This window comes from Miniopterus schreibersii (genome assembly GCF_964146895.1).
Source record: "Miniopterus schreibersii genome assembly, chromosome: 2".
Taxonomy (NCBI): Eukaryota; Metazoa; Chordata; class Mammalia; order Chiroptera; family Miniopteridae; genus Miniopterus; species Miniopterus schreibersii.
In genome coordinates, this window is record NC_138102.1 from 39155579 (window position 1) to 39169635 (window position 14057).

Below are 14057 nucleotides of genomic sequence, written 5' to 3' on the forward strand. Positions count from 1 at the left end.
ATTTATAAAGAAAAATGTCACAGTACTCCTTATCCAATACTCCAAAATATTACGAGTAGAAAAGCAGAATCCTCTGACAGATTGAGAATTATACTCCAAATCTTTCTCTCCTACTAAAGGCAATAAAGATGATCCTAGTAATTTGATTTTCAGCATCTTAAGTCTCAAGGTCTGCTGGTCTTATTTCTTCCTTTTGAGGAAGCCCACTAAGTGTGCACAGCTTGGCAACATTTTTCTCTGAATGGCCAGATAGCAAGTGTTTAGGCTTTGCAGGCTGGACAACCTCTGTTGCAGCTACTCAGCTCTGCCACTGTAGCATGAAAGCAGCCATAGACAATACATGAACAAATGAGTGTGGTGTTCTAATAAAACTTTATTTATAAAAACTGGTGGTAAGCCTTATTTGGCCACAGGCTTTAGCTTGCCAAACCCTGCTCTAAGGGATCAGTGTCCCCTCTCTGCACTAGGGATATCTCTTTAGCTATTCTTCTCTTCCTGTTCTAGTTGGAAGCCCGCATATGAATTTATGGATGGGGAATTCCATGACTTACATGTAGTTCAAAGATACTAGATGTTTAATGATCCTTGTCTTCATTACTTTTAATGCCTTTAATATTTAACATTTGGTTTTCTTTGGGATATGTTATCATGTACACATAAATAAACAAAAAGCTACAGCCTTTCTTTGAAGGCACAGAAGAATAATGTTTTAGCACTAGTTCAAGAACTCACAAATACTGTAGTCTATTTACAAAGAGTTTCATTCTGAAACCAATTTAGCCTTAAATGATTTTTCACATATCGAGAGCCAGGTTAAAAGCATTTAAGTTAACAGAGTAATAGCTTCTGGAATTTCAAATTCATGAGGCAATTCATGCAAATATGCTGCATGCATTTATTAAAATTATTTTTTGTGAAAGCTCTTCAGGCAAGAGAGGTATAAAGTTCTATGAGATCACAGTAATGAGTAAAAGAAGGTATAATGATAAAATACAGAAAAAAGTCTCCGAACCAATTTCTGAAATTCTAATAATTCCTAAAGTAATCGAAGGAAATGCACACATTTATCATGGAAAATAAGATCAGGTCACAGCTAAATAGTGCTGTCTTCTATTAATTATAGATATAACCTATAAAAAAAAAAAAAAAAAAAGGAGCCCAATGACTATAGAGTTAAGTAGCTGAGTTAGCTGCCATGGAAGTAACTAGGATAGAGACTGGTAATTCTCTTCCCGATTCCTAAAGATACTATTCTTCTAGTGTGCTTGAATGCCATTCTTTTAGAAAGGTACATTGGCAGGTTCGTTCTTTCTACTCCTCAGTGGCTGGGGGATGAGTAGATTGCATGGTTAATACCCACTCAACAGCTCGTGTTTGTTCTCCACCTTTTACACTGAAATTCTAAGTGGAATAAGACAAGCATGTAGCCTTAATACCACTGGCATTTCTTAACGATGACAATCAATTGAATAATGTAGGAATTTAGGAAAATAAAGCAAGAAAAGAGAAAATGAGTTTCTGAAAACAAAGATCTGATGGGCTATACCAGGTTAATCCTGTAAGACCCCTTGTGACTCTATTGTTGTAAGCTGTAGTAAAATTAGTAATATTAATAATTAGTAAAAAATAACAAGTATACAATACTTCTGAGTTAATATGACTTTGGTTGCAATTGTAAAAAAGAAGTACATAGGACATTGCTTTTCTCTCCCCAAGAGAGAAGCACTTATAAAAATAGATATATTTTACTTATCTTTCTTAAAATGTTTATAATTAGATTAGTAGTTTGAGTAGTAACAAGAATCCTCTGTCAATTTAAAATTTTTAATGGTTTAATGATTTTTAAATGATTTATAATTGCAGAAATATTGTCAAAAGGTTTTAAAATGTCTGTAATTCCATCTCAGTTTTTCTGCTTATTTCCTTTCATATTTTTTATGTTTATACAGTTGAAATTTTTTAAATTAAATTTATCTTTATCGTTGAAAGTATTACAAATGTCCACTCCCCCCCCCCCCCACTGATTCCCTCCACCCTGTTACCTGTCCCCCCAGGCCTTCACCCCACTATTGTCTGCATCCATGGGTCTGTGTCCATAAATGCATATAAATTTTAATGTTAATCTTTCCCTACCCCCCATGTCTTTTGATTGGGACACTTAATCCCTTTATATTTAAGGTTATTATTGATAGGTACATATCTATTGCCAATTTATTTCTTTATGCCTATGTTTGTCATTCTCTCTATTTCAATTTCTTATTATAGCAGTCCCATCAACATTTCTTACAATGCTGGTTTGGTGGTGATAAATTCCTTTAGCATTTTTTTTATTTCTGGAAAGCTCTTTATTTCACCATCTATTTTGCATGATAGCCTTGCTGGGTAGAGAAGTCTTGGTTTCAGATCCTTGTTTTGCATTACCTTGAATACTTCATGCCATTCCCTTTTGGCCTGTAGAGTTTCTGATGAGAAATCAGCTAATAGCCTTATAGGAGCTCCTTTGTAGGTAATGGCTCACTTTTCTCTTGCTGCCGTTAAGATTCTCTCTGTCTTGAATTTTTGGTACTTTAATTATGATGTGCCTGGGCGTGGGCCTCTTTGGGTTCTTCTTGCTTGGGACTCCCTGTGCCTCCTGAATTTGTGTGACTTTTTCCTTGACCAGGTTAGAGAAATTGCCCTTTAGAAGGTAGAATGATTTTCCCTCCTACCAGCTATGTAGCAGAGTGACATTTTTTCTGTTCTCTTTCATTAGTACAGTGTGTTATTATGCTTTTTAATCTTTGCCAATTTGATAGGTGAAAATATTTTAGTGAGTTTATTTTTTCTTTCTCTTCTTATAAATGAAGTTCAGCACCTTTTTTATATATTTAAAGAACTATTTGCACTTGCTTTTCTGTGATTTGTTTGTTCATTAGGATAATGACCACTGGGGAGAGAAAAAAACACAGAGCTAGTTTTGGAAGAGAATTAGTGAAAGATCTCTTCTCTATGTAAGCTAGTAACAAAATACAACATGGTCTTTTGATATTTTATTTTCATGAAAACTTAACACTCTCCTCATATAAAATGTGTTTTCTAGGTTTCACTAGCTTATGATAAGCTAACGTGATCATTGACACCATATCCAGCCTCTAGAACAGTGCCTGGCACTTAGTACATGCTCAGTAAATTTTTGTTAGGAAAATGTTATATTATTGAGTATTTATTAATGTGTCTATCTAGTTGTCATGAAAACATAACCTTTTAACTTCACAAAAAATATGTATGATAAAGCACTCTCTTTGTTTTAAATATGGGGAAAATAAAGTTCAGAGGGGCTAAGAAATGAGTATAAGCTCATATGAACCAGTAAGTGGCTGCGCAGAGAACACAAGAAAAATTTCCTACTCTAGAAACTTTCCCCATGTCATGCCTCTAGCTACAATTTAGCCTTTTGTCATTTTAGACAATTTTTAGTTTGATCCCTTCACAATTGCTTTCATTATAGCTGAGGAAATGTAATCTTGTTAGATTATGTTGATAAGAATTAACACTAATTGGTGAAGGGCAGGTCTGAAAGTTTTTGCTTAGATTTTAAAAAGATAGGGCATTGGTTTTACGATGAGTTCTAAAATGCCACATTTACTTATTTAATATATATATTTAAAAATAACTGAGACATACAATCACCAATTCAGTAAGTAATATAACATCTTGGTGAATTTTTTAAGAGCTAGGGTGCCAGAGAGGGTGGCTGGCCACCTGCTTGGGCAGGGCCTCCCAGAGTGGCAGGATTTCTATAGGCTCAGTCTGGGGGATGCTTTGTGCTGTTGTTTTTTCTTTTTTCTTAACTTGGCAGGTGCTAAATCCTAGATAGAGTTGAAGGGGTTCTAGACTTTATAAGGATAAACCCATGCTCTATTGAGAAAAACAAAACCTATACTAAGAGATGAACTATATATATTTCCTTATTGATGAAATTAAGTAGCATAATGGCAAACCACAATTTATACACATCTGAGATGCTTCTAGAATTGATTTGATTTACTCTCTCCTAAAACTTTGGTGATTCCTTAGCCATGAATGGCCTGGGAGTATCTCAGTTACCTAGACTCTCTTTTAACATCACTGGCTCTCTCTCTGAAACCTGTATTATCTGGTTATGAGGAATGCTGAACTGGTCACTTCTATTAAAGCTGACATACTAATAGCAGAAACTTCTCATAGGTTTCTATTTACATCTGCTTAAAGTTTAACCCTTAAACTACAAGCTTTCTTGCTCAAGAATTTAGCAACTGAAATTTTAATGCTATTGATACTTTTTTATTATGCATGCTATCATATCTTGTATACAATGTATGTTGAAAACATTTTACATATACATATGTACATTTTTATTGCAGTACTATTAAACTAATATATGGAGAAAGTGTGTTTTCCCTACTTATATAACTCCTGCAAAATGCCTGAAAAATGCCTCCTACTCTGTCTGCTCAGGATGCAGGGTGGATAGGGAAGGATAAGTCCTCACTTAATGTCATCAATGGGTTCTTGGAAAGTGTGACTTTAAGTGAAACAACCTGTAACAGAACCAATTTTTTGGTGTTCTTTTTTTTTTTTTTTTTATCTTTATTGATTTCAGAGAGAGGAAAGGAGAGGGAGAGAGAGAGACAGAAACATCAATGATGAGAGAGTCATTGATCGAGCCCGCAACCCAGGCATGTGCCCTGACCGGGAATCGAACCCTGATCGCCTGGATCCCAGGTCGACGCTCAACCGCTGAGCCAGGCCCGGCCGGGCCAGAACCAATTTTAACATAGGCTAATTGATAAAAACAAGAGTGAAGTTCCTATGGCATATTTCTGGTCACAAAAACATCACCAAACTTCTAAATAAAGACCCCAAGCACTCCTAATATAAAATATGGAAATAAATGTGAGCTATTCATACACTTAAGAAAGATGGATAAGAAGTTAAGATAATTATTCTCCAACTTGCTTATTCCAGTTCAGGGCCTCCGGTGGGCGGAGCCTCTCCCGGCAGCTCCGGGCGCAGGCAGGCACCCACCCTGGGCAGGCCCCCTTCCATCGCTGAGCACACTCACGCACACACCCACACCCACTCAGAGGGAGATATGCAGACACACCGGTTCACCTACCAGGCACATCTTTGGGATGTGGGAGGAAACCGAAGTCCCCAAAGAAAAGCCACGCAGATGTGGAGAGAATGTACAGACTGCACACAGACAGTGGCCTCGGCTGGGAATTAATTTGTTTTTTTGTTAATCTTATAACAAAATGATGAATGAAACACCATTTCGAGGACCTGCTGTATAGTAAAATGGGAAGCCCCTCATCGTGGCTACACACTGCCCAGAAGACTATTCTTGCTCAGATGTCCTTTTTTCTACGATGGTTTCCTGTCTCACCAACTGTGCTGTGTATGGAGTACACACCTCCCTGTGGGAGAGCTTAGGTAGCTCAGTGGAAGCTTGGGTGTTGTTTAACTCCCCCATGCCTCCCCCCCCCCCCCACTATTTAGGAAAATGTAAATGCAACATCCCGATTACGCACTGCTTCAAATCCTTGGTAGAACAAGGCAAGAATAAATAAATATTACCATAAAATAACAAGCACGGTTAAATATGATTTTTTAAGAATTACCATTAGGAATCTCTTAGTTAGGAATTCAGACCCAACTTTTTAATTATGCCTTCTACCTGAAGTTTTAAGTTGGAACTTCCCATAGGGAACTGTGTGTCTCTCTTATGACCTTTAGGTGCTCACATATCAGTTCTCAGAGGACCAGAGCATTATCACGTTACCACAGGAAGAGTCGCTCTGAACTGAACAGCGTCTCTGGATAGCACACGTGCACCCAAATGATGAACACCCACGTGCTGGTCTTTGGTAACGCACAGTCGTCTTTGCGGCCAGCTTTGGTTGTCATGGTGCTGCTCCCCCAGATGCAAATACTCTTGTCATGTCACCAGTGTGGCAAGATTCTGAATTTGCGACCATCTGAGTTAAGGTTAAGTTTGAAAGTAACTTTATCCTCCAATGATCATGAAAAAGAGAAGCATGCATTCTCTATAATTTGTTAAGTTTCTTTATGCCTGTAAGCACAATATTTGTTGATTGATTACTTTCCTCTGCAAGGGTTACATTTAAATTTTTTACCTTGAAAGCTCGTATAATTACATTTTCTTCAATAGTTGAAGAAATTTCTCCAAGTTGAAATTTAGTGTTTTTTTCTTCTTCCTGTATCTACGTTTATTTTGTTGGGAAAAGATAGAATAGGTTCATATACCAAAATTTGTAACTTCATTTCTGAAGCACTCTATTTTTAATACCAAAATATAGCTACGTATCTCTATGACAGAAATAAGGCAACAACAGCATACTTTTATTTTACTTTTGCTTTTATTTGTAAAATTATATTTGGCCTTTACAGAGAGATTATCTGAGTTCATTTTCAACTTGTGTCTAACCAAGGTACCATTAGTTTCTCAAGAGCAATTCAAAGTATATTGTTTAGGAACAATGCTCACAACTTTTACAAAAATACCTATTCTACAGGTTGTATTACTTCTCTTTCTAGCCCGTGGATATGTTATTGCTTCCAGTATTTTGTTTATTGCATTCTTTGCATTTTCTTGGCACACACTACACCTTTTTTTAAACTACATTCTATAAATTGGGTACTTTATATAGAGTTCCTTCCAGAGCATTTATTGTATAATGTTTTATAGCCCTCTGAGACCTGTAATCTCTCCCTATTACTTTTCCTGTTCTTTTATCTCTTCACACCGTCAATTGCTTTAAGAGTCTTGTCTCCTTCTTTATTATTTACACTCTGTACTGGGTGAATTCTGGTACTTTCCAAAAGTTATTTGCCTCTTTCAGCCCTAAATCTGGATCTTTCTATGTCCAGAGAGTCTCTTGTCTTTTTTTCTAATCACAATTTGATTTCTGACTTGAATTCAGACAGTATCATCAAGTTCAAGAAATATTGTATGGACTTCTTTGGAAAATACATTCTGGTACAGCCCTTAGATACTTTTTCCGTGTATCACTTAAGATTTGGTTCAGCTGCTTAGGACAGAAAACCCAAATTACAGAAACCTAAACAAAAAATAAGTTTATTTTTCTCTTATGTAGAAGAGCTCCAGTGGCAGGCAGTCCAGGCTGGTATAGTATCTCCAGTCATGATGGACACTTTCTGTCTGTTTGCTCCACCATCCTTGGCGAGTGGCTTCTTTTCTTAACTCGGTTGTTGGCTCTGAAGGTGGCTGCTGCAGCTCTGGCCATCACATCCACATTCCAGGAAGCAGCAAGAAGAGACGGAAAGGGAGAAAGGGACATTTAAACCTGAAACAGCCACCTTCAAAGAACTTCCCTAGAAGTCCCATCCAACGACTTCCAATTAAATCTCACGGATAATTTGGCATATTGCTTCACTCAATATACAAAGGAAGTTACTGGAGAGAAAGAAGGCAATGGGCATTGGGTAAGCAGCCAACAGTGTTTGCCGCCCCGAGACATTCCCCCTGCAGGGCTTGGGCTCCATGCATGAGGCAAAACTTCCTTTTGAGGCTGGCAGGCTCCCCAGGCCACAGCCCGAGGGTGACGCGTACCTTCCCTCTCTGGGAAACTCCTAGCCCTCTCTGGATGTTCCAGGATACAGGCCATGTGGTACCTTTTTCAGGGACACACACCAACAAATGCTTAGCTCCTTTCCCGGGAATGATGACCCTCCTCAAAGATGACTCTTTTTGAAATCTACTTGTGAGAAACACTGATCACTTGCATTATCAAGTATTCTTCCAAAGATGTTGCTTTCACAATAATCTATGCCTTTATCCTTTTGGGGTGTAAATTTTGTCACTCAAAGCCAAGACTTTAGAATTCAGAAATCTTTTCTCTCTCTAAAATCCCAGGTCTTATAATTTGATATTTTGGTTTTTAAGATGATTGTCTCTGCCATAAACTTTAAAAATCCATTCATGACAACAAATTCCCTTCAGTAAATCACTTGATTCCTGTTACTATCCCGAATGCAGCCCCTTGAGACAATGCAGCTAGAAAGCCCCTGCTGTTGCCTGACAGGGGCAACTAAACTGCAAGGAACTTAGGGTAAGATATGAAAATGTTATCTTCTGAATAAACAACAGCAATATAAGCCAGAAGGGCAATATAATTAAAGGGGTTAAGAAGTGCAAAGAGCAAAGAATTCAGACCGGGGGCAATCAGGGAAGATGTGCCTGAACCATTGAGTTTGTTTGTCCTTGAAAGACTGTGATGCCAGAAAACAGACGGAATGACTTTGCAGATCAGCTAGAAAGGTGCCTGTGAATTGTACAAAAAATATAACTACTTTGCCCGTCACTGTCATCGGCCAACAAATACTTAGCATCAACTCTGCCCAGGTTGCGTGCTAAGCTTAAGGCTTCAAAGGTGAAAAGACCTTATCTCTGACATTTAGGAGTTAGGGGTCTTGTTAGGGTGAATAGGTAAATAAAAAACAAGTTATAATATAGTTTGACCAGTGCTACGTTTGGGGTATAAGTAACAGTGGTGAATGGATGAATAAATTTATTAATAAGTATTTATTGAAATAAGTATCTTCCTCTCCCATGTGACAGGCCTGGGATGACAGGCACTGGGGACACAGAGGAAAGAAAAGCAGACAGTGCCTCTGAGCTCCTTGAACTTACCATCTAGGAATGAAAGGGGAACTCTAATGACCAGGCATAAAACCTAAGCTGAACTCACATGTACATCCTGCTGTGAAATCAGGGCTATCTATGTGTAAATCTTGCTGTTGGAATTTTAAAACATGTAATAATTTCTGTATTTAAGGACTTTAACAGCTTCCTTGAGAAAATTAAAATGAGCACTATGTTCATTATAACATTTTTAGACTTTCTTTTGCTGGCACAATGCCGAAAATTCACATGAGAGGGTTATAAAATGAGTACACAGAAGGGTACTCCAGGTGAGAAAAAAATTGAAAACCCATTTGGATATATTTTTTGAACTGTCCATTTGTATTACAATACTGGTAAACACAACCTCCTCTTTCTCTCCTGTTAAAGCGAAAGCACTTGGAAAATGACTAGACCATGCACCTCACCTTCCTCGCCTTTTTTCTGAACTTAATCATTAAACAGCACTAGTGGAAGGCCTCAAATGTTCCCAAACCAATATTAAATCTGCAACAGAACCTCCATTTGTTCACTTGACAAAGGGATTTGTAATCCTGTTTGGAGATTTATGTCATACATTCTTGGAAACTTAACTAAAAACGCCAGTGGACATGTCACTGATATTAGATTGGGTATACAGAATTGTTAGTGTCAAGAAGAACCCTGTTCCATATTAGAGAAAGCTCCAATCGGATCGATCTAACTGAAACAGTCTGATAAATGTTAAACGTCGTCATCACCTGTCTTGCAGGTCCTCCATTCCTTTACTGATGCCATTTTTGATGAGTGGATGAGAAGATTTAATCCTTCTGTAGATGCTTGGCCTCAGGAGCTGGCACCCATTGGTCACAACCGGATGTACAACATGGTTCCTTTCTTTCCTTCGGTGACTAATCAGGAATTCTTTAAAACCGCAGATCAGCTTGGCTACAACTACGCCATTGACCTGCCAGGTAACTAATACAACTTCTAAATGGGTGATTCACTGATCTTTTAAAGGAGCTTTCTTTCCTTCTCTCTCTTTTAAAAATGTAAACCAAGGCCTTAAATTGAAGCATTCAGGTCTTGTTAAGTTTATTGGCAATTTTCTAGGATACATATATTTAGTAAAATGAGCCTTTAAAGAACTCATTAAACATCAGAAAAGGAACTGGTTGGATGACTGTTGTTTTAGAAAACTGAAAGTTGTTAAGAGACCTTATTCCACAGAGGAAGTATCTACTCCTACACTTGATTTGACAATTTTGTCTGAATTAATCGGAAGCTGGCCATACTTTGAACTGTTTAATGAGTAAAGTCAAAATGCATTAGCCTCATGTGGACAGGGACTTACAGGCGATCATTACTGGAAGGCAAGGTTGGGTTTAGGGTAAGGCAAGTGCAGCACTTGTTTGGAGAGCAAAGATCAAGGGGAGGCCAAAGAGTTTAGCAATCTAGATAAGTAAAGATATAATATAATATTTTAAAACAATTCAAAAAATCTTTGATGAATTCATTATCAAAATTTTAAATAAGACAGGCTGTTGTTTGTTTTATATCCCTGCATTATTTTGTAACTAGACCATTTTTTCCAATTTTCCCATACCACCCCTTATGGGCGGGTTTGCAAAGCTGACAATCGCCTGCCAACAGATTGGACCACATGGAACTTCATGTATATGTTTTATAAACTAATGTCTTTTTTTAAGTCATGTTTTTAAATTGTAGATTCTTTATTAGCTTTTCCCACTTGGTTCAAAATATGAGAGGATATTTTGATAAGTTTACATAGGGGCACACATTTTTTTTTTAACTTGCTCAGGCCCTAATATAGCTCCGTGTGCCATTAAAAATCTTAGTTTGCAGTATATACAAATATTAAATCTTACGTTGTACATCCAAAGCTAATATAGTATGTCAATTATACCTTATTAAGAAAAGAATCTTAAAACAGATTGAGAAAAGAAGCTAGAACAAGAAAAAATCTTAATTTGTCAAGAAGTCAAAAAATACGTAGTCCCTCTGCCAGTGGCTCTTCCCATTCGTATCTATTTCATCTTCACTAAATCTCAGTCTACAAAGTAATCAGGACAATTTCAGCTCGCATCTGTCTCTTTGGCTTCAGAGTCTTTCAGGCCCCAGAAACTGTCTCCTGCTTTTCCTTCTAGCTCTGCATCGACTGCTGCTTGTGTTCCCTACCGATTTGAAATTTTATTTCTTTGGGCAGCTGAGGATATCTCTTTGAAACTTCTTTTTCTTTTCTCAGGGACTAAACATAATAATAACCAAAAAGTTTGCAATGTGCATTTTGACTATGTTTCCATCTCTGAAATCAGTCAATTAACAGATATAGACTGAGAGACTAACTATGCCCTAAATGCATTAACACACTAGAAGATACACATTCATGTTCATTTATTGGTCTGACAAATAAGTTTAAAATCTTGTCTGGGGGAACATAACTGTAACCGACAGTTGGAGAAGGGAATGAAGGATTTGGAAAAGGAGATAGGTCTTGAGCTAGATTCAAAGAGATGGTAGATCTTGGGTAGCAGAGGAAGAAAGAAGGCAGCATTTTACATTGAAAAGACCAGGGATCAGTACTGTGAAAGGCACATGTAGTCTAGATAGACAACTGTGAGAAGAAAGCCTGGTTGTAGTAGAAGGTTTGGGTGGAAGATTATGGGGAATTAAAGTTGGGTCTGTGATGTACACATGAAACCTATATAATTTTATTAACCAATGTCACCCCAATAAATTCAATTAAAAAATGAGTATTGAATAATTAAAAAAAAAAAATAAAGTTGGATCTGTGAGAAGGACCTGATTACCTAGGGCTTTAAAAGATAGGCAAAAACCACAATTAGATACCACTTTATAACCATTAGGATAGCTACTACCAAAAAAAGCAGAGAATAACAAACAAGTATTGATTGGGATGTGGGGAAATTGGGAACCTTGTGCACTGCTGGCTGAAATGTAAACTGGCATAGACTCTGTGGAAAACAATATGGCAGCTCCTCAAATAATTAAACAGAATTACCACATGATCCAGCAAATCTGCTTCTGGGTATATACCACAATGAAAGCAAGTACTCAAACAGATACCTGTACACCTCTGTTCATAGCAGCTTTATTCACAATAGATGTAAGGTGGAAACAACCCAAGTATTCACTGATGGGTGAATGGATAAATAAAAAGTGGTACGTCCATACAATGGAGTATTATTCAGCCTTAAAAAAGGAAGAAAATCTTGTCACATGCTACAGCATGAATGAATCTTGAAGACAGTATGCCAAGTTAAGTAAATCAGTGCAAAAGACCAAGCATTGTATGATTCCACTTCTATGAAGTATCAAGAGTAGTCACGTTCATAGAGACAGAAAGTGGAATGGTGCTCACCAGGGTCTGGGGAGATGGGAGGTGAGTGAGTTCCTATTTTTGTTCTGCAAGATGAAAAAAGTTCTGTAGATGGGTGGTGGTGATAACTGCATAACAATATGAATATACTTACTGTCACAGAACTGTATACTTAAAAATGGCTAAAATGGTAAGATATATGTTATGTGTATTTTACCACAATTAAAAAAATACTACTACTTTTGAAAAAGCTAGGCAGGGGAGTTTGGACAATGGCAAAATGCAATCATATTTGGTTCCTGAACAAAGAAAGGCAGAGTCAAAATCTGTTTTAAGAAGCTGAGACTGGCAACAGACTTTGCTGGATTATAGCAAAAGGAGACGAATTAAAATCCTATTTGATGAATCCCACCAGGATGGGTCAGAGCCCTCTGTGGGACTGAAGGCAAAGAAGGAGAATCTCCTTTTAGATAAGTGTAGGGTATAGAAGAAGAACCCAGTGCAGAGAAACTGAATTTAAGAACAGTTGTCCAAGGTTAATATAACTTTAAAAGAAATGACAAATAAGCATAAATATACTAGAAATAAATCCATTACTTTTATGGAAGAATGATTATAAAATACATTTGAGTAGAGGATTGGATTTATCATGTGGAAGATTCAGATTTTATTCACAACTATCTAAATGGGTACAAATTTTGTCCGTTGATGCTACTGAATGCCTCCTGCTATAATAACCCATCTGATCTGTCTTGCACATTTATCATCCTATAAAAAAGGTAGAGACAATGGCAGAAATTCTCCACCTGAGGGTTGCATATTTTGCAGTTCACCAGATACCATTTTAGTATGCAGTTACAAATGAGTTTCTAACTCACAAAAGTAGTCACACACACTTCCTTGGAGGGTTTATTCTGTATAAATGTTTATTGTAAGAAAAATTTAAAAATGCAATAAGCTGTATTTAAATAATGGAATGACATTTCCTGCTTCCTCAAGAAAGAAAACAATTGCAGATATGATAAATAGTTGGTGAGGAAGGAGAAGATAAATTTTATTCTAGCCATTGTAGTTTTGCTTTATCAACACAAACGCATGTGTCAAAGGGAAATTGGTTTATTTTTCCCTTTGCGAAGGGTATTCAGATGATGAAAACCTCAATCATAAGCCTTTATCTTCTGCTTTAATTTCAGTTGAAGAAACTCCAAGTTCTACCACAACTCTCTCAGTGGTTATGGGAACGCTGGCAGCTTTGGTTGGCCTTTTGGCGCTGCTGGCTTTCCTTCAGTACAGAAGACTTCGCAAAGGATATGCACCCTTAATGGAGACACATTTAAACAACAAAAGATACACAGAAGAAGCCTACGGTGCTCACGCCTTACCCTAGAGAAGAGGCCAGCCAAGCTGTGGTGGGAGCCTGACGACAAACTAACCCTCCCTGTTCTTCCTTTCGCTGACGGTCTTTGGCACAGCTCATTCCATTGTGGTGATGATCCCAGATACAGATGCTTTGCTGTAGTTTCTGGTTTGCTTTTTGTGTGTAACAGACTCAAGCTGACGTGCTTGAGGCCATCTCTACCCTCAAACAAAGGTAGAGCTAAGATTAATGGTATCTCATAATAGTTCCCCATATTGATTAAGTCTCCTCATGTTTTGAGAATATATATATATATATATATATATATATATATATATATATATATATATATAAAAGTTGATAGTGTGGATTCATTGTAATTTGCATGTTAATGTAATTTGTGACTTGAATAAGATTATGGTTCAGTCTTTCTTAGCTCAAGTGCCTCCATTTGTAATGGGGTGGGGGTAGGCCGGCAGGCGCTTCAATGGTCTCTAAGCTCCCTTTCAGCTATAAATACCTATGCTTTTAGGGGCCTTTCTGATTATCTTTTTGAGGCTTCCTTTTCTTTTTTCTGTCTTTTCCTCTTCAGCCTTTAAAATGGTCATGAGGATGAAAATATGCCTTATTTCCCAAGTAGGATAGAGAATAAATGAATGAGTGAATGAGCAATT

General features: G+C 37.3%; 1 protein-coding gene across 1 annotated transcript in view; it reads left to right on the forward strand.

Moving 5' to 3' along the window:
* DCT (dopachrome tautomerase) overlaps positions 1-13648 on the forward strand; it is a 32204-nt gene extending 18556 nt beyond the window's left edge. The window contains exons 7-8 of the mRNA XM_081129212.1: positions 9438-9639; positions 13220-13648. Of these exons, the coding sequence (XP_080985338.1) occupies positions 9438-9639; positions 13220-13413 (396 nt within the window). The 3' untranslated portion in view covers positions 13414-13648. The remainder of the gene's footprint in view (positions 1-9437; positions 9640-13219) is intronic.
* The last annotated feature ends 409 nt before the right edge of the window (positions 13649-14057 follow it).